Raw genomic sequence first — 27,082 nt, 5'->3', positions numbered from 1 at the left:
CTAGTGAGTGAACAGATGGAATCCAGTCAAATTCAAGATTTACATCTTAATTGGAAGTTTTGTACCTTTTGTGTGTGTGTGTGTGTGTGTGTGTGTGTGTGCGCGCGCAAGTCTGAATTTGATTTATGGGTACACATAAACGGGTATCACACATTTATGTGTTTTTCCACTTCCCTATAATACATGTGTTTTTGCTGGCTTGTACAATATGTTCCCCCAGTTAACAGTCTGTGTACCTACTGTGTTGTTAAAACATCTGCTTACTCATCAATGCAATATATTGATGGGTTGGCAGATGTATTTGTTGGCCAACTGTTTACATAGTTAATTGACAAAAAAAAGTTACTAACAATATGAATTTGCTGCTTTTCTTTTCTTTTCTTTGTTTGTTTTTGTTTTTTAACCTGTTGGAACAGTATACATATACCTGTAGATCTACTCCTCTGTCTCTGTGTATATCTCATACACTCCCAACCATCTGTAGACGTTTTTGTACATTACAACTTTTCCTGATATTATCTGAGAAAAATGAGTGCCTCATCATTCATTTGTGGTTTCATTTCCAGTGTTGTGGTCTCACACTGACAATGAATTTAAGTTAGACATATTTACTGATCACAGTGGATCAGGGGCTGTGGTCCTAGTGGTTGCCGGGTTCACTCTCTGCTTTGGTAAACTGCCTACTTATGTATGTAAAGTAGCTTTTATGCAGTTCACCCAGCGGTCTTCCCCACTATCATCTCAGTGGGACTGTTTTGGGGTCTGTGTGTGTGTGTTTATGTGTAAATAATTGATTGCTATAGCGGTTTTAGTGGATTGCTGGTGAGACTGAACCAAGCAAAAGAAAAACGCGCTTGACTGCTTTCCTTCACAGTGTGAGTAACATAACTTTACCATGTGTGCTTGCTCATTGGGATGTTGAGTTGGGGAGCTTGTCAGTGTTCCTTAAGTAGATTTAGTTTGTGTTAATGGTGCTGCAGACATTAATCCTTAAATCACAAATCAACATAATTTTTGAGCCAAACTAAGACTACTGTTAGAACCCAACCAATATATTTGATATATCGACTGATATTTGCTATTTGCCAATATCTTCTTATCAACATTTATAATAGCCGATAAATGAAAATTTAAAAAGTAAAGACAAGATGGGAGAAAGATCCTTTGACCATGTTAAAAGTGTAGATGTTGCATAGTTTGTCCGCACTCTGCAACTTCCCCGTCGGAAAAGAGCCAAACACCATGACCAGCTGATGTAAGCAGGTGTGGAGCATTGTAATATTATCTTGGTAAGGATTCTTAAAAAACTAAACGTAACACATGTTACAAACGTAACACTGTCGTGTTTTCATTAAAAAAAAAATATCGGTTGATAAATTGGACTTTTTCTAAATAACCAAATATCGCTATCTTTGGGTTTTGTTTTCGTTTTAGGTTTTTGAGTTTAAAGCTATAAGATGATTTAGAATAAATTATGAATAAACCTAAACATGAACTGTAATAACCAATAAATTAATTGGTTATACATACACAAAGACAATCGAGCATGCTGCCATGTTCATCCCAAATAATCAGACCTTCTTTCTTTAGACTTTTCTAGCCAGCTGCTTACAACATTAAATCTTTTTTTTTCCATTTTATATCTCAGCATCAGGGACAGCTGTGGACAGTCATGTTGTCCACAGCTGTCACAAGTCAGGCTCAAGGTCAATATAGCAGCACATTCAATAGAATTTTCTTGAGGATTTTCAAAAATTTGGCACACTCTTTTTTTTTTCCTTTTTTTTTGACTAAAGGAAAAAAAAATCATTTGTTTGTTATTTTCTTTGTTTGTTTGCTTTTTTGCTTTTTTAATTTAAACGTCAATGTCACTATGACCTTGTGCCATTTTGCTGAAAGCAATATCTCAGGAACATGTAGATAAAATTTTATTATGTTTGCGCACAAACAGTAAACCTAATTTGCTGGTCAAAGGTGAAGACCACGGTTATCTGAATACATATATTATATGAGTAAACGTAAACTGCAGTTTCACTGGTTGGCAGAGGTATACCACAAGGCAGAGAGTTTAGTCTCTGCTTCTTTCTTAATCTTTCTCAGTCTTTTACCAGGGGTCTTTCTCCTATCCTGGCTTGTTCTTCTTTGCCATCCCTTCTTTCTTTCTTTCTTGCCCCTTAGCCGCAGTGTCCTTGAGAAAGCAGTGACTTTGCCGGTGAGTGTAGCAGAGCGCATCACTCTCTCTCTCTCTCTCTCTTAGACGCTCTCTCACTGACTCTCAACACCCTTGCACACAAACGCACCGACACACACACACACACACACACACACACACACACACACACACACACACACACACACACACACACACACACACAAACATTTGGTGGGTCCATAACACAACTGTCAAGCAGGACCACACTGTAAGAGTCTCTTTCCTTTCTACTCCATGAATAATTCATCATCACTAACATTGGCTATATGGCTTTATGCAAATGTCGACAAACCTATTGCAGAGGAAAAACTGAGACAGTTGTGTTTTGTATCGAGCCAACCTTTTGCCCATTTACTTCTCTTTCAGGAAAAGATAGTAAATGATCAGCAAACTGCTGATACAACCAAAAGTTGTCATTTGTAGTCAACAGTAATATAAAATGTTGTGATGATGATCAGTAACTGAGTTACTGTTGAATTCTCTTGGTTTCATAATATGAAGCTTTACAAAATTGGATTTATTGCTGAAGTTCAATTACTCTTTCTGATGGTTTGTTACCGAATTCTGACAAATTGCCCTCAGTAGATACTGGAGTTTGGCTGCCAGCGTGGAAACACGATGCCTCTGTGCCCTCCCCCTCATTAAAACTGCCCTCCACTAATCTTGGATCATGACAGCCCATTGTTACAGTTTTCCGTAGCTCTTAAAATATGGATGGGGTCTGATTGTCTGCTTGTAAGATGAGATGTGATAGACTCTTGGTGCTGTTTGTTCTCGCTCTCTGTTTTCCATTTGTATTGGGTCACCGCTTTTTCCTGCCGCCTTGCGTGTTTTCTGTAGGAGATCGTGTATCTTGTGGATAAGTAGCTGTAGTCCTATATATGGAACATGAGATTTGCAACTTTATCTGCAATGTTTGCTCAAAAAAAGATAATAAATAATTGATTTATCCCATATTTGAGAGTCTGATTTAAATAATATTTACTGCAGTGTAATTTGCATACAGTCTGATTCTTCCTAGCAACATTACATATAGGTTCATTTGAGTAGCTCATGATAGTATCTCATTGCCGCCATGTTATCATTCATTCACTCGTCTACGTGTGTGTCTTGTTCACGCGTCCTTATGTCACACATACAGCTGAAAATGCTTCCGTAGCCATGGTGAGCAATCCCAATGGGAAAAGTTGAGCCTGAATCGCTTTCTCACTCTCTTTCCTTCCTTTGTCTAATGCCTTGGTGCAGTCTAATGCTTTCCCCACATGCGCACACGTGCACACAGATGAGCAGGTCAGAATGTAAAAGCAGAGCGGATGCAGATTTTTGGTCACATGTTGTTTTAATTCATTTGACAAAGAAGTTGTTAGAAAACCAACAGACAGAGCGTGAGGATGGTTTTCTCTGCTGCCTGCTTTCTTTCTTGTTAGCGACCATGACCGTGGTGGCTGGACATTTGGCTGTGAAATACTTGCACAAGAGTCTGCTTGAGAAAAAGGCTCTTTTCTCAAGCAAAGCGCATTGGACAGATAAACACCTTCACCTGTTGGACCAGCAGGATGTCAGTCTTCTAACCTTATAAATTGTAAAACAGGACCATTGTAGCCAGTGCAGCAAAACAACACATTTAAGTTCAAGTGACAAAGCCCTCTAGCAGCAAAAGTAGCCATGACAGGAGGAAAGGAGGAAGTCAGAGTTGTCACAATACTACAGTTTCAAACTCGATACCGACACCCAGGAAAGTACTTGCATCTTGATACCATTTTTGCAACAAAAAACAACAAAATTAAGAGGCATGCAAATGTATTCACATATAGCCCTGTTTATTTCCAATGCTTCTGGTGATTTAGAACCGTATTTGTGGTGTTGATAAACTAGAGTTATTAAGTTCGGCTGCCACTCTTTCAGTCTAGTGCTGTTAGACTTTTCTCACCTTCAAGGTTTTTTTTAGGCGCACGTGCAAAAAAAAGATGTTATCTTGTAAAATTAGCACCGTCTGTTAAAGTTACAGACAGCCAGGACTGACAATGTTTGCTGCCTAGCTCTGACATTAACATTATTCATTATTGTTTTATTGTTAGTCACAGCTGCTAGATCAGGGATGTCAAATATTACGTCCAGGGGCCAGACTTGACCCGGCAAAGACTCCAATCTGGCTTGCTGGAAGGCTTTGGAAAATGTGGGAAGAAAAACTCTATTTTTGGACTTTTAACTTCATTTTCACAAGTTATAGAGCTTTTCCAACACCAAAGTAATTAAATTATAGCTAAATCTGTAGTTCTCCACATTACTTCTTGCAATTTAAGTCCAAAGTCATCCTGGTAGATTTCTTTAATTTACTACAGCAGCATTTCTTTATCAGCATTTCTTTATCTCTGCCTTATATTAAGATATCTCATTGATTAAATGCACATTTAAACCGTTTACACTGACAGAATGGGAAGTTTCACCGGTCTGGCCCACATAAAGTCAAAGTGGGGTCTATGTGACCTGTGATATAAGTTTGACATTCCTGTGCTAGGTGCTGCTTTAATAATAACTTAATGGACAGCTAATGTGTATAATTGCTAATAGTTAAATGGCTAACGTTAGTGTGTGCCAGGTTAATATTTATAATAACCGTTAAATATAGTATGCCAATGCTGTTGAAACAGGAACTTTACTGACCTCTCATGATTCCTCATAAAGCTGAGCTGTCAGTCTTCAAGATGCACGCCAAGTTTGTTGCACTACTGTTCACGTGTTCAGCTGCTAGTGGGGAAGGGGCCGTGTGCCTGCCTGTCCTGCTGCAGTGCTTTGTGAAGTTGTGTGAAGTTGGAGGAGGAGAAGACTGCACTGTTCTTATGAATACTGTTGCAATAACTTTTTTAATATCTATTAGTATCTGAGTATTAATAAATAATAAAAAATGATCATGTGCTGTCACATTTTCAGAGTTTTGATATTGAAAGGTACAGTTAGTTTCGGTTCTGTTGACATCCCTAGTTTTTATATTTAACTTTTGAGTACAGATGTGTGAGGGTAGATACCGACTTCAATCCAAGGGGCCACTGTTCCTTTCCTGTTCTTTTTTTTCTGCTTAACTGTGACCATGATAATACTGTAACCTTAGTCAACTGTTTCTTTATTTTAATCAGTACAATGAAGATAATTTCCCCCCGATGACTTGGTGGTGATTGACCTCCATTTTGCAGGCATCCAAAATATGATTGGTGCTTTTTGATGACTTTGTGTTTCCTTTTAGGAACTATTGAAATTATTATCAGGCCCAAATTAGGGAAACATGCAGTTATGCATGAGCAAAGATAAATGTCAAGTCAGTAGTGTTTTTAATTATTCATCAATAGTCCCTGTGGCTTGCTAAAGTTTGTTTAAGTGTTAGTATTAAAAATATTAGAAAACTACTCTCCATCCCATTGCTTTCTTCCTGTCCCCACCTCTCTCCTTTCATCTATTTTAAATATATACCTTCCTTGTTTCCCCCTATTTCCTCTTCATGTCTTACTTTATGGTTAGTCATACCTAAATTAGTCACACCTTAACATTCAATTCTCTTCACCATCTCTCCTTTTTGTCATCCTGACTTCTTTTTTGTGATCTCTGAATGCCACAGGTTCCTGCCACCCCCCCCCACACACACACACACACACACTGTAAACCTTTTCTGTCTTCCTCATTCTGTATATTTCTATCTTTTCCCCGTGTTATCTTCTCTATCTTCTCTAACCTCCCTTCTGGTCACACTCTGCCCCCATCAAGTCCCACCCTTCCTTTCCTTTCTCTCTCCTCCTGTTCCTTCCTCTCGCCTCTGAGTCCCACCGTCTTCTCCCCTGAGTCAGAGAGACAGACAGGAAGGAAGTGTGTAATGAGACAGCCATATCGAGCACACAGCCCAAATTGACCTGCAATGAATGGAGGCACTGATCAGATGCTGCTAAAGCAGTGCAGATTAACAAGCAAGGGGGATGGGAGAGAAAATGAAGCTCCCTAATGTGGCACACGTTTTAGGAATACTATCAGACATACACAAACCGGTTTTTTTAGGTAACAGGACTATATGTGTTCACACAGGGCCTCCGGTAACTGTTATTATTTAAAAATGAATGTGCTTTTATTCTTTTTTGTAGTTTTACTGAAATCAATAGTTGGTCACTTCAGCTGAAAGGTAAAGCCATCTGCATTCAAGACACTGTTTTCTCTGCAGTATGAACATAGGACAGAGAGGAAATAGCTTCAGAGTGAAAATGAGAAAAACAGTGACAAAAGCAAGAGAACGAATGGTGGGACTCACTCCTATTACTCTTATTATTGTCAGAAGTGTTAGTTTATATCCTTACTGGATATGAAAATACTGGATGTGATTTAGCTTTTGTAGTAAATCTTGCTAATCTGCTCATCTGTCTCCACTCGCCACACTACTGATTTTATTAATGAAAATGGAACGATAGAGGGAGAGTGGACATATTATCACTAACAGTTCTTTGTGGTTGTGTGTGTGTGTGCGTGTGTGTGTGCTTGCCTTCTAGTTTGTCCAGTGTATCACAGTAGAAGACCATTAGGGGATTACTTCACATCTGGATAACCCTAGCTGTTCTAATGAGTTCACGACTGCAGTATGCATTTCATAATTTGAATGGTTTTAACAACATTACATATTAAATCATTTCTGGCCTCAATTCTGCCCAGATCATTTTTAATATTTAAGTCCAGTGAAAAACCCAGTTTTGGTGTAAAAAAGTTATTGTGAGGATTTACACTGGCAGTTTTTTGACTGAAAGGTGTGGACACAGACATTTTTGTGGCTGGCCGTATTGCCAACATGTTTGAGTTTCCCATTAAGAGCACAACATTTGGAGTAAATCACAAACATCATTTACGAAGGTTTTCAGCAAGTAGTTCACTAAAACCATAGCTTATTTTTGTGTCTGATGTGGGGATGATAGTTGCTGCCAGAAATGCTGATATATTTGGAATTCCAGATGAAATTGTTGTCAGAATGACCACCTAATAGCACCGGTGGATTGCTCAAAACTGTGTGTTCAATACCAAATCTATGTCTCTGCTCTGTAACACTTCACTGAGTCATCACCCCAAATGTTTAGGGCTTTGCAAGTCATATTTATGGTGTTCAAACATACTGGTATTTTGATGAAGTAGAGCAGAACTCAGAGAACTGAGCTTAACGTAGGGTGTCAGAGGGAAGCGAAGAATCACAGTACAAGGCACATGGAAGGATCTGTCTTTTAGTGGTTATTACAGTCAGCCGAGCTACTTTTTAGCTTACAGAGTATCAGGTTTTTTTTTTTGACACATTTCTAAACAGAAATTGATCCATAATGACAATGCCAAGCACACATGAGCATCAGCATCTCACCAAAACTCTTTCAAGGATTTTGCTTTTTTATTATGAAAGTACGGAAGCTTTTTTCTGATCGGGTTATCTCAAAATGTAATTTTTATCTCCAAATTTAATCTCACTAATTCAACATTTTAAGATAATCTGAAATTTTAATACCTACAGCCTCACATCATATAAAGGGAAAAAAACAAGTGCATAGCATGCATTTTTCCACACTTGGTACAGTAACTTTAACTTTATTACCTTAAGGATGGTTTAGGATTATGAAGTTAACAATATTTTATGTTTTTCTGCAAATCATACAACTCAACTAACACAGTTTTTAAGAGGAATAGTCTATAATGAAGTAGTCTTTCTTGGGATAAATCCCCCTCCTGAGGTGTCAGATTTATCCAGAGAACGTTTCTCTCACCCTCCAAGACCTCGTGCAGTATAGAGTCTGGCCTTATATCAAACATGTGTTCATTCTCCTTCAGCTGCCTCACATAGATATGAAATACCCAACTGGTTTCATAGAGAAACAGGAAACATGAAACCTACTCTTACATTGTAAGATACCATCTAAAATATGTTTTTTACATGGTATTTTGCGCTGTTGCTTGGTGCATTGTGTTATTACTGAAATGAAATGGCTGCATGTGATTTTGTGAATTAGCACATTGCTAGTAGATTAGCTAGAGAACTTTCCACTCCCACCGGCGTATGTTTCCGATTGCAGCATCTTGCTAATTTGCCCTGGTTAGTAGATCTGGCCCTTTGATCTTTCTGTGACCCATTTCTTTGGCTTTGGCCTTACCTGGATCTTTGCCAGCGTAGTTCCAGGTAAACATGAATAAAGTGCAGTTGTAGAATGTATGATAAAGTCCTTTAGGATTAAAAGATATTGGATTTGAAGTTGTTAATGGAATGTCAAAGTGGTAATGGCAGCAATAATACATTTTCTTCCTATTTTTTTTCCCCAACTCCTTTGTAACAGTGGTTTATTTTATGTAATTTTTGTGCTCTATATCGGGGAATTTAACTGACTTCATCACCAAAGCATTAGTTGTTGGGAGTGGGTTCTAGTTTCATGTAACCTTGATTCTAAAATCTTTTATATTTTGCTAATTAGCTGTTTGTTGGTGATGCCCAGCCTTTTTATTGGTTTCTGGTGCATTTATATATTTTACTGGGCACAACAGTGCTTCACGTTATTTTTTTTAACCCTTTAGCAGCAGTAATGTGTGTTTATAACCAGTCGCACATGCACGGACCTGCTCAGGCACACACAAGCAAAGTGGTGGGTGGCGCGACAGCTTTGTGTGTTGGCAAACATGAGCTTAGCAGTGAAGATCCTTTCAAGCAGGATTAAGCTGCTAAGTGTCAATGGAATAGACAAGTAGGCCAAAGACCACGAAGATATCACTTACACTGCAACAATCAGTGTCAGTGGGTCTGTGTATGTGTGTAGTCATATGTAAAATAGACAGGAAGTGTAAGTGTGGCAGATTATTTGTGGAAAAACACAGGAGAACATCAACAGGACACACACACACACAGTATGCACATTCACAAGTCCTCTCACACTAGAGGCCTGGCAGGACCATCTGTTCCTGCTGAAATCAGCACAGCAGGAGCCTACCAGTGTGCACACACACGCACAGAACACACTCTATCACACACACACGGTTGCAGCATGCTTCAGTTCTGGCATAGTGATAGTCTATTTATTCCCCACACTGACGCAGGACAGTACTCATACAGTTGAGTTGAGTAAGTTGATGTGGATACACAAATACATACTATACGTATCAGATATACAGTAAATATATCTGTCTGTAGTTCTACACATAGATGGAGAGATTGAGAGATAAATGGCTAGACAGACAGGTAGCTGGTCTGACCTACCGTCAGCAGGAACTGCATACGCATTCAGCTTTCTCCATTTTAATAATCGACCGAGGGGACTAACACTCCCCTGTCAATGTTATCTGTTTCCCTTGCAAAGGCAACATCAGCATTTTCTATGCTTTCTCCCATCTCATCAGCACTTTGCTCTGACCTATCCTGCCCTGCACCTGGACCCAGTCAAGGAAGAACTACAGTGTAGTCATTTATAGTTCCCTGTAGGGTAACTGAACACTATCATTCTTCAAGAGAAGCAGTCAATGCATATTTTTGCAGCCTACAATTTCAGAACGCAAGAAAGTCTGCACCCAACAATAAGAGGTGAAGGAATCAAAATGGTAACTAAAGGGTCATATGTGCCCTTAGAAATCAATTAATGGGTTCAAAAAGGTTGACCTTGCCTTGTCTTGTTGATTGTGCAAATTGAAAGATCAATTTTAGTCAATAAAGTGATGTATCATAAATTATCTGTCTCTTTCAATTGCAAGGACCTTTCAAAAGAGAATACTTTAGGTATGGTTTGTTTTGGTCTTTACTAACTTCTCAGGTGGAATTAGTTACAAATGGTTAATAACTGAACTGTTAAACGGTGGTATTAGCATCTGCGCATTTTAGTCGTCATATCAACAGGACGAATAATTAACAATGAAAACACCAATTTATGTTGCGCAATTAAAAAAAGATCACATACATCACATTTTAAAATTGTTTCTGGTACTAAATTGATTTTCTGGATATAAAGTTAATTTCATATTGTGCAAGTATTAATAATCATCTTGAAAGACATAATAAATAAACATGAACCAATAAAGGCTGCATGTGAGGATACTAAATATACCAAGAATACTGAGACTGAGACTGAAAAAGAACTGAAGAAAAACAGCAGCCAAAATAGAAGAGGAGAAGAAAAGCTTGGGTGAAATGAACAGATCAGGTGAAATCAGCAGGGAATTCAGAAAATCAGGCGAGTTAGTAGGTGAAGTAATTGTTTGTGTATCCATGACTATTTGTATTTGTGCTTTGTGTGTGCTTTGTGTGTCTAGTAAACGTGTCATTCAGATGACTTACAACATGAGTTGTTCTCAAACATGTCAATAAACAATTACCTCAATATGTTTGTTAGTCTGCCGTTTCTGAAAATACCAATGTTAAAACTCTTTTCATTAAAATCAAATAAAACAATTAAAGGTTTAGTCTACAAATTAATTTCCTTGAAAAATAGGTTGTACCATAACAATTCGATCGAAGTATAAAACCAACACCCACCAAACATTTGATTAGAGTCTAGTTGAAAGTAGCTGTGGTTCACCTAGTCAGGTGCACAATCATTCTCAGGTGTAAAACTAATCTTAATAAAATACCTTACGTGAAAATCAGCAGTGCTCTCCATTTTGGTGACTGGATTGAGGGTCATAGTATTAATGGGTTCCTCCTTGGCACTGTTTCCATGCTGCAATTTGCAGTTGGCATGACTCTTAATTACACTCAATGTGAAGTTCCCAAAGTTAGCAGTGTGGTTTGAAAAAAAAAGCCAAAAGACAATAGTGACCGCCTGGGGTATTACAGAATGTGTCCAATCAAAGACACAACACCTGCCAAAAGTACATATAAAAGTATTATATGTTATTTCCTAGTACAGCAAGTGTCCCCAGCAGTTCCAATTTAATGGATTACTATAATCATATTACAGTTTCTGCAAAACAGCAATATAACACAGTGCTAAATTCACTAATCGCATAAACAGTTGTGTCGTTACTGAGATTACATAATTTATTGAATTATCTGTACAATTAACAGATAGAAAAAGAATCGAAACATGCCCTTTTCCTCCTCACCAACACTTCAATAATAGCAGAGCTATAATTATTAAGGAGTGGATGTAAAAAATAATTGTTATTACGCGAAAGGTCAAGAACACAGCTGCCAGAAACGACAATCCACTCCTCCTAACAAAACACTGACTCAAAGATAAAACAAAGCTAGTAGCGACAAACCCCAGACCCACTGGGATGTGTATGACTGTAGCTGAGCAGCTGCTAATAAAAGCAGTGATGAGCAGTGAGTCTCATAGCATAACTGTTTCTACAATAAAATCTAGTTTTCATAAGCTTTGCTGTCGCCTAAATAACTAAAGGGAAGTATGTGTATGTGTCAACTGTGCCAGTTTGTGGACATGTTCTTTCCTGTGACAGTGCATCTCAGTCTATGTGCATCCTAATGAAAAAGTCTGTAACTAGTAGTGCAATGAACTCATTTCTTTAGGGGAGTAAATTAGTAAGAAAACCATTGCTGTTTGTTTTTTTTCAAAATAATATCTAATAGATTAGCATTTGGAGTAATAACCCCAACATTCACCAGAACCACATTTTGCTATGATGACAAAGTCACACACATACACACACAAAAGGTGAAAACAGCAGCAGCAAAAATGACCTGTCAGTGAAGAAAGTCTTGATTATCTGTCTAGTGGACAGACTGTGCAATGTTAATGAGTGGTTGAAGGTTGTTTCTCCCACTGATAGATGGTAAAAAAGAAAACGCAAAAGCAACCAGTTGACATGTCTGCAGAGCACGATGATCGCAGCCTCCACAGTAGCACCAATAAACCTTCTCCAGTCATAATGAGGACAATAGGCCTAAATAAAGAGGGTTTCCTTTGAAGTGTCTTTCATCCCATGTATGTGTTTTTTGGTATATCAAAGACCCATTAATTTTCCTGAAGTGTGACAGTTTTTGCATCCTGGTTTCTGTTGCTGTCCTTTTCTTCATCTCTTCTTTTTAAATGCAAACAGCACAAAATGCAACGTCTTGTCTGAGAAGGAAATCATTGAGTGTTTATAGAAGGAAACTCATAGTTCATTACGGGAAGGAGAATCTCCTATAGCCTGAGGCTGAATGCTGTTACTTGAGCTATTTAGTCTTTGTCTAAGCATCATTCTTTGTTGACATATTCATAATGCTTCCAGTGGTTGTTTGCCTTGATGACTTTAATAAAACCATACACTTGGCAGGTTGTCCTTACCATTCTGTGCTTTAAAAGTCAACAATCACAGCGATCAACAAATCTTTGTTCACAGAGTTTTTATTGTAGGAGTAAAATAAGGCCCTCAGCTCTGACTTATACAGGCCTGATTATATTTGGGTTACTACTTCGATATTTGAAGAATCAACTTATAGTCATTCTATAGTCTAATCTGCTGTATGAGATATGAAGGTATTAAAGATGCTTTCTCGAGAGAATAAAGATAAGTAATCCAAGGAACTTGGGAAATCAAAATAATTTATTCAAGAAATTAGATGCTAAGGTTGGAGGTGGAACATAAATTGAAAAAAAAGGACATCAAAATTCAGATGTGCATTTTTATGTTTTTAAAAAGAGCAGACAACACACTCATTAGTGTCTCCTTTGAGCATGCCACCGCTTCTCTATGTTATCTCCTTTGCTGTCAAAAACCCCCTTCCCTCTTCTCTACCACAGCTCTCCATGTGCATCTCACTGTAACGCTTTCTGTGTTTCTGTCTGTCCATTTGTGTCTGGATCTATCTGCCCTGCTGTCTCACTGCAGTCGAGAAATAGACCGAGTAAACAGACGTCTCAGTGAGCTAGCACCTATTTACACTGTGCATGCTTCATCTCAACAAAGGTGCTTAGAGACATGGCTTTGGTGCGTGATTCTGAATTTATTCTGAATATTATGCACCACCTGGACCCACGTCTTGCGCTATTTTTGTGTGCTGGTTTCTGTGTGGCATGTTTGTCTAACTAATTAACACACACATTTGCAGATGTTTTCCCAGATGCAAACATTATGGCACCAGTCACCCTCGAGATATCCACACATCAATAATGATATAACACACTGGCTACTCAGGCACCCGAGCAGCCTTTCAGGTGTTTGAGTGCCTGTGTACCTGTTTTATTTAAAGGAGATATGTGGGAAACCGTGTTGGTGAGGAAAGTATTCATGAGACCTAAAATACTACACCTTGCAAATAGTTATGGGAGAGAAAAATCAACAGTTTAACATCTTTAAATAACATAGTCTTAGCTTCCAGAAACACCATTCTTATTTATACCTGCTCATTTCCCTGAAAAGATTAGCCTGATTGCAGGTCTGCTTTACTGGAGTTTATGTGGTTGTTTAAAAAAAAAAAAGGGTATGACAAGCAACAGCAATCTTCCTACATTAAGTTTTAGCTTTTTCTCATGCCGTGCAGCATCTTTTATCTCCCAAATGCATAGATTAATCTCAAAACCGTCAATTCAAGTTAGCAATCTGATAATCAGATGCACTTGATTAATTGATCATCAGCAAGTGTGAGCACTTCTTTAAAAGCAGATTTTTTTGTCAGTTTGCTGGTCTGAAGCATTCAGGTGTGTGTCAAGGACAAAGGTCATCAGTCCAATTATTGATATCATTTGATTCGATTCCTTATTCATCCTGTTATGGATTCTCATTGGGTTCTCACTGGCTCTGCTTTGAGTGTCACCAACATCGCTAAGCAGTATATCTTAGATATTCCTATTATTTGTTCATGTTAGAGGTATTTCTGAACTTTTTTTGTGATTAGTGTTGGGGTCGTTACTCAAAAAAATTATGTATTACACATATTACACAAAACATTTTAAATAGACTACTCGTTACATTCCCATCCCTAATCATATAGTCATACAAAATATGATTACTTTATTTTAATTCAAGTTAATGCTGCTAGATTTGGTTCTACAAGCTATTGAATCATGGGATGTAGTTAGCTACAGTATATACTGCTTCTGCAGCTTTTCTTAGTTTCTGTTAAATAAATATTGACAGGGTTTAATATTTCATATGTTGTACATTTGAGGTTCTATTTAACTGATTTCAAGACATAGGTGATTTTTTTTTTATGACTTGAAATGTAAAATCTTGGAATTGAAAGTGGGCGTTTCTTTTTACTAATACTGCGCAAGACACCACGACTTCTTTACTTATAGTCGCAGTACAGATGTTTTTTTATGGCAAATCAGTAATCTAGGAGTTCTCTGCAACTTTCTCAAAATAAGCAAAATGCACTTTTCTCATTTCAAAATATTTGTTGACAACAAAACATTTGTTTGTTTTATAATTTATGCTAATATCTACTCTGATATCAGACAGAATTGTCAGCTGGTTCCACTCAGTTTCCATCATCAGTGTCACATTAGCTCCACTTTAACTGATTTCCATGGGGGAGATGATTCAAATTCCCCTAAATAATCACTAGAGACCCACTTATCTGCCTGATGTTAACATCATTTTAGGTCGACATTGATGGCTAAAACCCCCCACTAACTGGTTTGGCTGGGTTCTAAGAATTAGAGCAGAGTGAAGTAAAAATAGTGGTGTGGGTTTCTCCATATGTTGAATAGTTACCACGACATGCGTGTCCCCAAAACACTGGCTGTTTAAAATATCTCTGTCTTTGGTCACAGAGCTAGATGACGCTTGAGAACAGCTTGAAAATTGTATTGATCCTGTCCTTATCACAGATTAGCTGATCGTTGTCGTCCCGTGGAGCTCGTTGGACCAATATTGTTAAAATGCCAGAAATATCAAATATCAAAGTTGGATATAATTGAACACAATGTTAACATATTTTATATTAGAAGAGAATGCCCTAAAGGTCTTCTCATCTGATTGCAAATACTAAACAAAAACTAAACTCTGAAAGGGAATACATTGTGAAAATTAGCTCTGCCAACGCTAATTAGCACACTCTGTCTTTTGTCAATCGTCTCCCTCCCTTCAGTCTGACTATTCCACCGTTCATCACATTTGATGGTTATCAGATGAGAAAGGTGTAAATTGCTACTCAGAGCCATCTCAGCTAATTCCCAATCTCCCTGCTATTTTGCCTTCATTTTTCTGTCTGTCCTGGTCCCTTGTTTCTTATCCTCTGCATTATTCCTTTCTTCTCTGTATGGATGTAGTCACAAACTCTTGGAGAAGGAAGAGCATAATACAGGTGTGTTTTCCCCTATGCATAAACTTCTGGGATGAATATATTCAGTAACTGGAACGAAACTGAGATCATTTCTGCAAGCATGCCTGTGTATGTGTGTGTGCCATTTGCAGATATATGCATGTCTGTGTGTGCACATGCTAATGTCCATGAGCCACTGCTAGCCAGCATTAATGAGGTAAAGCCCCTGCCAGTCGCCCTTCTCAGGAGAGAAGCACACAATCACGTGTTAATGACCCACCAGCATGGTGTGAATAAGAGGGAAGATGAAGCAGGTGGGGGCAGGGGTGTACAAAAAGAGATGGAGGGTGGATGCAGAGGAAAAATGTAATAATTGGTCAGTGTGAGCCCAGCACCACAGGAGAGTTTATAAACAAACAGGCGGATATAGTTTGTCCAGGCAGCACACAGCCATTCATGTGAAAACCTGGTCTACTTAGACACCCTAGGTCCCAGAGGAAGACAGAGGAGGTTGTGCACACAGCAGACCACATGTTGTTAAAGGGAAGAATCAGTCCTTTTTCAAGCATTTTCAGTCTTTTTTAATATTAGGTTTAGATTATATTTTAGATTATATTTATCATACCGTGTTTTTCATCACTGTACACTTGATTTTAATTAAAGAAAAATGAGAAGGAAACTGCCATGAGAGAGAAGTAAAAGAGAGGGGATTGATGGTGCTGTTTATTACGGAATAGTTCTGGTAATGAGAATCAAATGGGGACTGGCACTTTGTTATTATGCTTCTTGGCAGGGTGATTCTATTTTCCTGTGTTTGTGTGCTCTATTATCATGTGCATACAGTCCTAAGTGGCCAAGGCATGTTGGAAGAAAACTCATCCCCCTCGCTCCCTCCAGCGAGTAGCACTGGCTGTAAGTTAACTGGCAAAACACAAGTGCGCAGACACAGGCGCTGCTGCTGCTGCCAGGTGTATTGAGGAGGTAATAGTTAGGCCAGCGGCCAGTGGCTCAGAGAGGGAGAGCTGGAGAGAAAATGAGCTGCTGCTTCTGGTGGAGTCGGTTCGCCTGAGGGGCCAGCTCAATATCTGGAGTTGTTGTTTATCCGATTCCCCTGTCATCTTGCACCACTTTATACTTGTCCCATAGTTTACCACTTTCCTCCTTTTAGCCATTCTCTCTGTTCTACATGCTCCTATACACGGCCAATTCCAATTCTGTCATTTTTCTCAAGCCATTCACTGCATCTTGTACTCTTTTCTCTTTTTCTCCTCTCATGTTCTCATTCTTCGTGGGTCTGACTGACTTTTCTCAGAGGCTACAACATCACCACAGTTTAATCCCCCAGCAGGTCTAAGCCAGGAGGGATTGAAAAATAACAAGTGTGTTTATGCTCTCTGCCCCCTGACTTCACCCAACTAGAACCCTTTGGTGCCTTTAGTGTCTGCCTGTCTGCTCCATGTGCTTCAGAGTAGTATTATCAACAATGAAGACACTCTGCAGTGTTTCCAAATTACGACAAGAATTTTTGTTTATTACACTATCTCAATGAAAAACAAAAAGGCTTTCATATTGCAATAGGAAAACCTTGATATCATTTCTCATATATATGTAATAGGTCAGTATCGACTGATAATATCAGCTGATTTCATTTTGTCTTGGTTTGTATCCTACTGCATTGTTTTTCATATCCCTGCAAAATGTGATATCTCAGATTGAGTTTCTCAATCAAAACCAAATCTAGTGATGAGACTTTGCCCTTATAGTGTTAATGTTGGCTGCCTTTTTAGATTTCCTGCACTTTTAGTCCTCAGATCAGAAGTCAGTTTTACTTTATTGCTCTCTTTTAAATTCTAACATCTATCTATTCTAACATCTAACATCATTTTGGTTAAAAAAAATGTAAGCATTTTTGAAGATAAACTGCGAGTGTTGCAGCTGCAACCCGTTATTTTTTACTGTTTTATTTTTCTTATTTTCAAGTGCTGTTTGTTCTCTGTTGTGTAAGTCATAACAAAGATCTTGTTAGCAGCATTTTTGTTGTTGTAATCATATAAAAAATGTAGTGAAGGAATAGAGGTGGACTGTCCCGCACCGGCGTGAACTTGAGCCCCCTGAGTCTGGCAGGGCTTTGAGCAGCCAGTATGTGTGAGCACATTCAGACATGCACAGCTCTGTAAATGTCATTGCTTTGGGTTGAGTGTGGCCAGATGCGCCTGTGTACTGTCACTAGTGATACTGTTGACATTTCATTTTGTGAATAGGAACGTTGTGTATCTGTTCACCTCAGCTTGCTCCATGCTGATAAAACTGGCCTGCGTTTTCATAGAAACACGGGATATTTAGTCGGAGCCATAAGATGAGCTAAGGTAGTAGTCGCTTTGATTTACTTTTTATAGTCATGAAGTGATTATAAAAGCTTTAGAAAACCATAAAAGTCAGCTGTTTAGCAGCTGTTGAATCATTTGTCATTTGTTTGTTCTTGTGTGTTCTGAGTTTCTGCAGATTCTCTACATCTTTTCTTTTCAGTATTTCTTTACTGTCACTTCTGTTTTTATTTCTCTGAAAGTATTAAAAGCCAGGAAGAGATAAGGTTAGAAGAATCATTACTGTCACAGTTGTTGGAAGGCACGCTCTGCAACATAACAACCTGCTTCACCAAGCCCTAAACACTGTATTTTTAGGTCCACTTCTGAGTTTTGTCAACCTCTTCTTTTTTTTAAAAAGTTTCTCCCTTTTTGTTGTTCAACCTGCAGTGAACTGAAACTCACTACTTTAGCATAAAGCAGAAGTCCCAAAGTGATTTTTCACACATTTTTGGGATCGTATCCGCTTATAAAGTGGTTGAAAATATCGCACTACGCTGAATTTAGTGACACAATACAGCCATGTCTTTTTACAGATAAAGACAATAAAGAGCATCTTATAGGAGTGTCGACTGGTTTGCATACATGTATGAATCAAGGAGAGCGTGTGATGCGTGTAACCAGCGTATGAAAACAAGCACATGTTTGTAATACATCCCCCACCCTCGGACTCCTGCCAGCTGATGAAAAATGAATGAAGGCCTGTGCGTGCGTGTCCCTGTGTTTGTGTCCACATGCCTATCTCCGCTCGGGCCAATCAGCCAATCTGTCAGATCTTTTACACAAGGACAGACCTTGCACCCCTGCTGACAGGACTGTGTACATGTGAGTGAGAGACAGAGAGCGAGTGAGTGCAAGTGAGTTCAGCAGGCTTAGACAGATGTAGGTTGCAGATGCGATTGTGTGTGGTAAGCATGCAGTCAATATAAATCTGTTTTTTTGATTGTTTTTTTTTTGTGTCTGAGAAGAAATGGCCTTGCAATTCATCTGTCACACATCCTCTTGTCATCAAACTTTCATCCTTTTCTCCTTTTTTTGTTTTTCCATCTATCAGAGCTTCCCTATTGTAGAGTGGCGGCCAGAGTTAAAGAAGAAGAGCACATGAGGAGCGGAAGCAACGTGGCATCAACATCCTGACCGGTAACCTTGCTTCTGCACCCCACCACGTGCCCGGCAACTCCAGAAGTGACCGTCAGCAGGAAGGAAACAAGTGACCACTCCTCCTGCAGGCATGGTAATAGACTCTGTGTCTGTAAGTGCTGGAAGCTTGTGTATGTGTGTGTGTGTGTGTGTGGCTGTGCTAGTGCATTATCGGCAGTAGAGAAAGGACTTCTTCAGATTGTATGATGTAAGATAAGTTGTACTAGACATGACAACAGAGAGTGTGTGTCAAAGATAGAGAGATACTTGATAATAGATTGTGCTGACAGGAGTTTTTGAGTGTGTAGTAGAAAATTTGAACCTAATCATTATCGTTGGGAAAAGAGGAGAAGGGAATGAAAGAGGAAAAGGAAGTTATAAAAATGAAAAACAGTCAAGGAAAAGGTGGGTGGTGATTAACAGAAAGAGAGAAAAATGAAAGTTTAATCACTGTTTGGCATTTTCTAGATGACATTCTTGTAACTTTGCAAATTTGTTCTTTTTTATATTTTCATAATACTTGTTCTACATTATTACACCAGTGCGCAGTCACTTGCTGACATGCTGAATGAGGCGTAGATTTGAGGTTTGTTCCTTACATAAGCAAAGGCACAAGTGAGAGAGATGTTACACAAGGAAAAAGATGCCATAAAAAGAACTACCATGTTGTTTAGGAGGAGGAGAGGTTGGCTGAAGAGATCAAAGAGAATAGAGGAGGGAGAGGATGACAAGTGGAAGCAGATAAGACCGTAAAAACATAAATCAGGGACAGGGGCATGAGACATGAAAAGTATAAAGGATGTTGCAAGCAAAAAAGTAGGGTAGAAAAGGAAGGTTAAGAGCCTGAGAGAGGTAGAGCACAAGTGAGAGAAGGGATTGATTAATGGTCTTGGCCTGTGACAGTGGGAGCTGTACCCCTGAGGGGGGAGGGGAGTAGAGCATAAGATGAATTATTAAAAACTAGAACAAGAGGAGAATGGAGGAAAAATGAGGACAAAAACAAAGTGGAAGAGTGGTTTGTAGAGCAGGGAGGAAGGAAATAAAGAAGGAAGAAAGGGAAAAGGTGCTAGGGAGGATAATCATGAATGATTGAGAGAAATGGAAAGAAAACAAGATGTTACTGAAGGTGCTGAGGCTGGACATTACAGAAGAGGTCATATGACTGAGCTCATAAATAACCAAGCTTAATAGGACCAGTGCATGCTTGTGTTGCAAAAACAGTACTGTGATTAATCCCGAGTTTTGGTGATGCAGCAAATACTGACCTTGGCAAGGGTGTCACTGTATTAAAACAGAAAGTATACAAACAGCTTCTTTTTGATAGGTTTCCTCTGAGTTTTCTGCATTTGATAAATACACCTGCCCAAAACTTTGTTTGTGGTTCCTTATTCTGTATTTGTCTAACCTTAATGTTTAGATCCCGCTCATACAGGGCTAGAGACTGGTTGTGTATTCCCTTGGCAACAGGTTGAAAGACGCTGCTGGCTATGGCTAGTTGAAAAGAGCGTGAAATGGAAAGTACGTGGTCTAAAAGCTGGTTCATGGTGGTGGCTTTCAGACATCTAGGATTTAACAATAAAAAATTTGCATTTTTTCCTTGCAGCTGGTAGTTGCCAGTGGATCAGTGACCTGTCTCTAGCTCTCAATGAATGGAGCTATCACCTTATCGTTTGGCATTACCAGCAACCTCCAGCAATCACTAGTAACCAGTCAATAAATACTAATTTTTCCCTAGCAACTGGTGGTTGCCAGTCACCAACCAGTCTCTAAGTGTGTGGGATTGAGGCCCTAGTCGTGTCCTTGTACTTTATTATTTGTTCATTTAGAATCTGAAATGTGAAGCACTGTTTGTTCATTTGTTTTTTTTACATTTAATAGTAGGCATATGAAAACGAAATTAAAGTTTGTATCATCTTTGTGTTTTTCAAAGTGACATAATTTCATGTTATTTGTTTTTTATACACAATATTCTGGTATATTTTTCATGTGCAGATATGCCATTATTTAATACTTTGTAAGTGTGCCCCCAAAACAGTGCAGTGTCAGTTCGTTTGCTTTAAGCACCCAGGTCATTATATTTTACAGGCAGGCAATAAACCTATAAGCCATGCTGACACATTACCAGGAGCAAAGGACAGAGATTAAAAAAAAGAATCCAATCCTTTATCGCAAAGTAGGTTGGGTACTGTAGTTTTGGATTGGGGGGTAAATAAGCTTGACTGATTACACCAGGCTTTAGATAAATTAGATGAATGTCATCCTGGCTGAAGCACATTTGATAATATTAATGGCATGCTTAACACGTCATAAGGTTTTATAGTAGTCTCCATTTCCCATTTCATCCCATGTTTATCAGAACTCTTGAGATGCTTGCTATGAAGTACCTATTTGATATTTTGCTGCAGCATGGAGTGTGATTTTTGTTTATATATTTTGATGTATGTGTACCCTGCTATTGTGTACGTAATTTGAAAAACTGTGAGGAAAAGGGAGTGAACAATAAAACAGGATAGAGGAGTGTGGCAGGCCAGCGTGCCAAGCAGAGTGCAGATAAATCACAGGCTGAATTTTTAATGCAATCTCCCCTAGGCAGTTGGATGTTGCAGAGGAGGCACCGAGATGTTTGTTTTTTTAGTATTTCTTGTCCCTTCACTCAAGGCCTCTATTGTGACAGCTCTTTATCTCCTTCGACTCTTTGTGGTTTCATCTGGTGTTAAAGACATGTGACATTTTCTCAAGCACCACTTCTGATTTGTTTTTTCCCAGATATTTATAGATGGTGATTTGTTTTTCTGGGTTTTAGAGTAGCTTCACCATGGCCTGTGTTGTCAGCTACAGTACAAACAAACCTTTGTTTCCTCTGTAGCCTGGTGAAAATATTAAAATCCGTCTTTTCTGACCTCCCTCCATCTCCTGCAGATGTGTCACTTTTGTTTTCTTTGTTTGGTCCTCTTTTCTCCCTTATCTCATAGTCTCTCCTCACGTTACCTTGTTCTGTGTGCTGAGCACTCACATATCATGTCAGGCACATGCCTTAATAAAAGGAAAAGCACACATCTCATCAGACCCCCCCGCCCCCTGTGTGAGCAAACACACACATGAAGTACACTGAAAAATAATTGGCTGTACATGTATCCCTATCTCTTTCCCAATGCAACTAATATTGCTCCACCAAGTCTTGTCCTTGGCATTGGGTCACATAATTTATAGCAGATGGCTACAGAGAGACAGGATAAGGCAGGGGGAGCCTAAAAGAGACTGGCAGTAATGGAGAGGAAAGACATCAGAATCTGATGCTTCTTGTGTGAAGTAGCTGCTACTGGCAGGGTGCGTGCCTGTCTGCAACACCTTGAACTCAAATGGTTTTATTGCAGAGCATTAGGGACTGAATGAGCAGTGATGGATGGAAGTAATGAAAGTAATGTGTGTGTGTGTGTGTGTGTGTGTGTGTGTGTGTGTGTGTGTGTGTGTGTGTGTGTGTGTGTGTGTGTGTGTGTGTGTGTGTGTGTGTGTGTGTGTGTCGAACACACTGCGTTCGATGTGATTGTGTGGGTTTCATGTGTGTACTTCATCCAAATTTAAGGTGTGATGCGAGTATTAAATATTTGTTGGATTTTTGCTGTGACATATACTAAATTCTCTTGCATCGGTGTATCTGCATGCTAATAGAGTAAACATTAAGCTGTAAATGCTGTGTAATGCAGTTATGTAACATCGGGCTGCCAGCTGGTTAGCTTCACCAGAGCTTGAAATGGAGTGTAATTGGTAAGTGTGTGGTCTAAAAGCTTCATGCAACAATGGCATATGAAGGTATATGTGTACACACATACACAGCATGGTGTGTGCTGGTGGCTTTCAGACAGTTAGGATTTAACTATTAAAAATGTGCGTGTTTCTAATTCAGTTTTCAGGAAAGAATGCCAGGTAAAAGTTTACTTCACAATGTTGTTAGTTATTTTGGATGCTTGATAGGCTTGAATAATCATACCATGCCACCCAGTGAATTTGATGATCCTCCTTTGGATTGTGCCACAAAAATATGCCATCATAAGCTTTGAGGCATGCTTTGATGGGATAGACTGTCAGGAACCAGCTCCCAATTCTCATCCATAATGTGAGAGCTCTGGTGGAATAATCTTTGTAGTTAAACAGTAAAGTTATGTTTAAACTGTGTTAATATAGTACATGCTTCAATTTTCATTACACACTTACTATATCACGTCCAGCATTAACGACCCCCAAACAAAAACAGTCACCAGAGATCATTAGTAGCAGACACGGCTCAGTAACAGCTGCATTACACGTTCCAAATTAACAATAACAGTGAGAGACCTGAACGTCTCTAAACCTGAACGTCTGTGAGAACAGTCCCGAGTTTCATAATAGTAACAAATAGGTTCTAATACCCAGTAAGTTTTTGTTTATACACTGACTTTATTTTCCAACTGCCATTAAAATGCGTACCAAAACATAATGTGCTGATATTGGACACAAACTGATTTTGACACTGGGGGCTGTTGCAGATATTTTAAGATCATGATCCTCATGTTTTAATTATCATGTGTGATACGCACACATGCTCGCAGGACTGGGAAGCATACTATCCAATTGACCTCTAATTTATATAGCAGTCAGGTTTATCTCAGTAATCCCTAACAGACTGATGGTACACCATCAATCTGCCAATGCAAATGAATATTGATCAAAACGTTCCAAAATCACCTGTGAAACTGAGAAATCTCTAAACTCATTCAGCATACTTATCATCTCACTAAATGTCCACAACATCATGTCAGTACACACTGACTCAGGGGGTTGATTCTTTACAGTGAGACCTGTTTGACTGTTCTGATTTACTTGGTGATCGGAGCAGCTGGGTAACAACTCCCCCCGCCCTTGCAGGTCGAGTAGTTCTTGCTCACATACATAGATACAGACACTCTCCTCGCAATTTGGTTTATGGCTGCAGAAGCTTCCATTAGCAACAGCTCATAAAGTTTGCAACCGTCGGTCTGTTAAACACTGTTCTGAGAAGACACACAATATGAGGTAGTCACAGCACTTTAGGTACACAAAGATACTCTCACGGAAGGTACAATAATTTTCTCTTAAGTAACAAAACTGTTTTGGTTTTATTTTTTTTATAAAGACAATTTTTTTGCAACCTGCAGTTCTTACATTTTTTTTCATTTGGTCACAAATTAATTCAGAAATAATGCACTTTTAATTGATAAAAATTGTTCATGCGTTCTGTTTGTTAAACAGCTGTTTCTACATTATAGTACTGTGTCCACTAAGCCTGGTTCTCAGACCTTTTTTTGGTATGTCTTGCTCCGCACCTGGCTGTCTGTGTCCCACCAATGGGGCCATCTCACAGTTTTAGAAATTCTGTACTTAAAGACGGATAACTTATGCCATTAACCCGAGAAGACAGCAGTTGAAACCACACCAAACTGACTGAATTAAAAAATTCAACCAGGCCGTTTAAGCCTCGGTACTCCAAATTAAGATATGATATCATGGGTTTTTATTGGTGGTATATTCTTTGAAGCTGTCTTAATTTACTCCACCAGTTTGTCTTACCAGACTGTTAGCGATTCACTGTGACTAGAGTGTGTAACCCTGCTAAATGTTCTTGTGACATTCGTTATACTGAGCTGCAGAGGCTGTAAGGCTGCAGTGTTGGTTCGTCATTCTGTTAATGGCTTTAGCTCACTCGCTCTATTGAAAGAGTGTCAGCAGTTGAAATACAAATTGGACTATTTAGTATTAAAGCACCTTAGCAAAGTTGGGATGTTTTGTTAAATATAAGCAGTGCTTTTCAAATTGTTTAAAGTGTATATACAATTTTCTACTGAGAAATCTTGATTGTTTGAGGAAAAGGTATGCTGATTTTGAAGTTGACCAGCACATTATAAATAAGTTGAAACATTAGTGGGGTTTATCAGTCTTCCTTTTATCAGAAAGCAGACAAGAAAGCAGGGAGCATGGCATGCAGTCTGGGGTGGACTCAGACACGGGCCTCTTTAGTGGCACCTGCTCAACCACGTGGGCCAGACAGCACCCTAAGTACTGGTGTTTTTACCATTATGTTGCATCATTTTTACAGCACCCATCATATAATTCTGTGACATTTTTGACAGATATTCCAAAGAATATGATATAATATTTCTGAATATTAAACTCTCTGTGACAGGTCAGCACACCTCTCAGGCACAAGCTTCCACACACATACTTTTGTAATATACCTTCTTGTAGCTGCTTCCTATATTTAGAGTGTATATATTATTTGTTTAATATCCGTCTGCCTGTTTGTGGCATTTTTGACAATATCAGTAATATATTCTAAAGTATATTATAGCAAATGTTTGAATATTAGTTTAAAAAATATGTATGAGAGAAGTATACAGAAAGGATGATATCCATTTAAGAACTATACTTGCAATGTAATTTGTCCTCAGACTACAGTGAATAAAGAACACCTTCAAATTGAGGGAAAAGCTCACAAATCCAAATGCAAACATCAGGCAGGACATATGAGAAAACAGTGCTTTCGAACAGTATGGTACATCACTCTGTTTTTGTTTTGTTTATTTAAAATAATCTTTAGTTAGGAATCCCCATAGCTTCCCTAATATGTTCCATATTTTAGTCTTTTGATGGTAATTTGTGTTTGTGTTTGTGTGCCAGGATATTGCTCCCACATCAGTTTGATACATTCACTGGCTTTCGTATTAGATTAAATTATTATTGATAATCAGCCATCTGTAGTTGGTAACAACCATACACTTTATACAGTCATTTATAAGAAATCTGTGTTAAGGTAAATTGCATTAAATGGAATGTTATTAAAAATTTGTGGGCAACTTTTATCTGCAAACAAAAGGGATTTTTTTGTTTTGAAGTGAAAATGTTTTCCAGTTGTTGCTTGCTGTGCCAAAAGCCTTGGTTTAAGGTTAAGGCTAGGATGGTACTGGTTGGGGTTCGGGCTAGCATAGGTCGACAGAAAATGAATATCAATCATTGTGATGTCCTGTCAAGTGATGGGAACATGACTGAGTGTATGTGTATGCTTGCATGAAGGCGGTCCTTGGATTTCAAGTAGATTGATAGTAGCACTCATGCTATACTGTGAATGCTACTTGAAAAAGCTCATCACTTCTGGGCATGTGTTTGCGTGCTGTTTCTGATGCCTGCTGTGTGGTTCTCTTTGAGGAGATGTGGCTATGTGTGTGCGGTGAATAAAGGGAAATGTGGGTCTTGGAGATAAGCAGGTCAGCTTTGCAGCTTACTAACAGCACCCTCGTTTTGAACTGTATGTGTCGTATGCACCTTGGGCTCCCCAGAACAATATGATAACCCCCACAGTTTAAAAATGAACCCCATCCTTCAGATTCAAGTTGCCAAGCAATCATGAAACAATATCTTGACTTCTTTTTTAAAGTTTTTTTCATTTTTTTAAAACAGGAGAAAGCAAAGCGAGGGAAGTAAAAATAGACAAACCGAAAAGAATTCCAGTGATCATAGCAGTAGAAGAGAAAAGTCGAAAAAAGGCAACATGAAAGCCACAGTGATGACTCTAGTTGGTGTTCTATTTTCATGTACAGTCACAAAAAAATCCAGACAGTGAAAGAGAGCTGAAATTGAGATTATAACAGAAGTGATGTTGCTCCTAACCATCCAAGCACTCAAGAACAGAACTGAAATAATGTCTTACAACAGATATTAATTATCTCTTGTATGAGTATTCCTGTTATTAATTAAACAGCTGCCGCAGAGATTTTACATTATGTGTATTGCAGCAAATTTTATGCATTGATAATAGATTGTAATACATTTTCAATGCAATTATGCCGAGCAAAATTGGAATAGCTAATGCATAACACTCAGATGTTTAAATACTTTAGCACTGCAGTTTTTCCCCACTGAACAGTTAGCCTTGTAAACCTCTATCCTCTGAACTCTGTGAAAGGATGAGAAGTGTTTTCATATGAATCCACATAAGCACCGCGGACCCATCTGGGTGGTATTAACTGCAGGACACAAATCACAAAGGCACCATTCCACCTGCTCCTCTCTTTCTTCTCTTTACGTTGCCAATTTGTCTCTGAATTCAGCCTCTGGTCGCACAAGCATTTCTGTCATTTATCCTTGTTAAAGATTCTGCACTGTTCCCTTCGC

General features: G+C 38.7%; 1 protein-coding gene across 3 annotated transcripts in view; it reads left to right on the top strand.

The window, feature by feature from the left end:
* Positions 1-27,082, top strand: part of LOC116312198 (spermatid perinuclear RNA binding protein) — an 83,154-nt gene that overhangs the window by 30,014 nt on the left and 26,058 nt on the right. For all 3 annotated transcript variants that reach the window (XM_039615186.1, XM_039615185.1, XM_031729556.2), the window contains exon 3: positions 18,816-18,995. In XM_039615186.1, coding sequence (XP_039471120.1) covers positions 18,993-18,995 — 3 coding nt within the window. In that variant the 5' untranslated portion in view covers positions 18,816-18,992. The remainder of the gene's footprint in view (positions 1-18,815; positions 18,996-27,082) is intronic.

Source organism: Oreochromis aureus, linkage group 7 (genome assembly GCF_013358895.1).
Source record: "Oreochromis aureus strain Israel breed Guangdong linkage group 7, ZZ_aureus, whole genome shotgun sequence".
Taxonomy (NCBI): Eukaryota; Metazoa; Chordata; class Actinopteri; order Cichliformes; family Cichlidae; genus Oreochromis; species Oreochromis aureus.
This window is presented reverse-complemented; position numbering and strand designations above follow the sequence as displayed.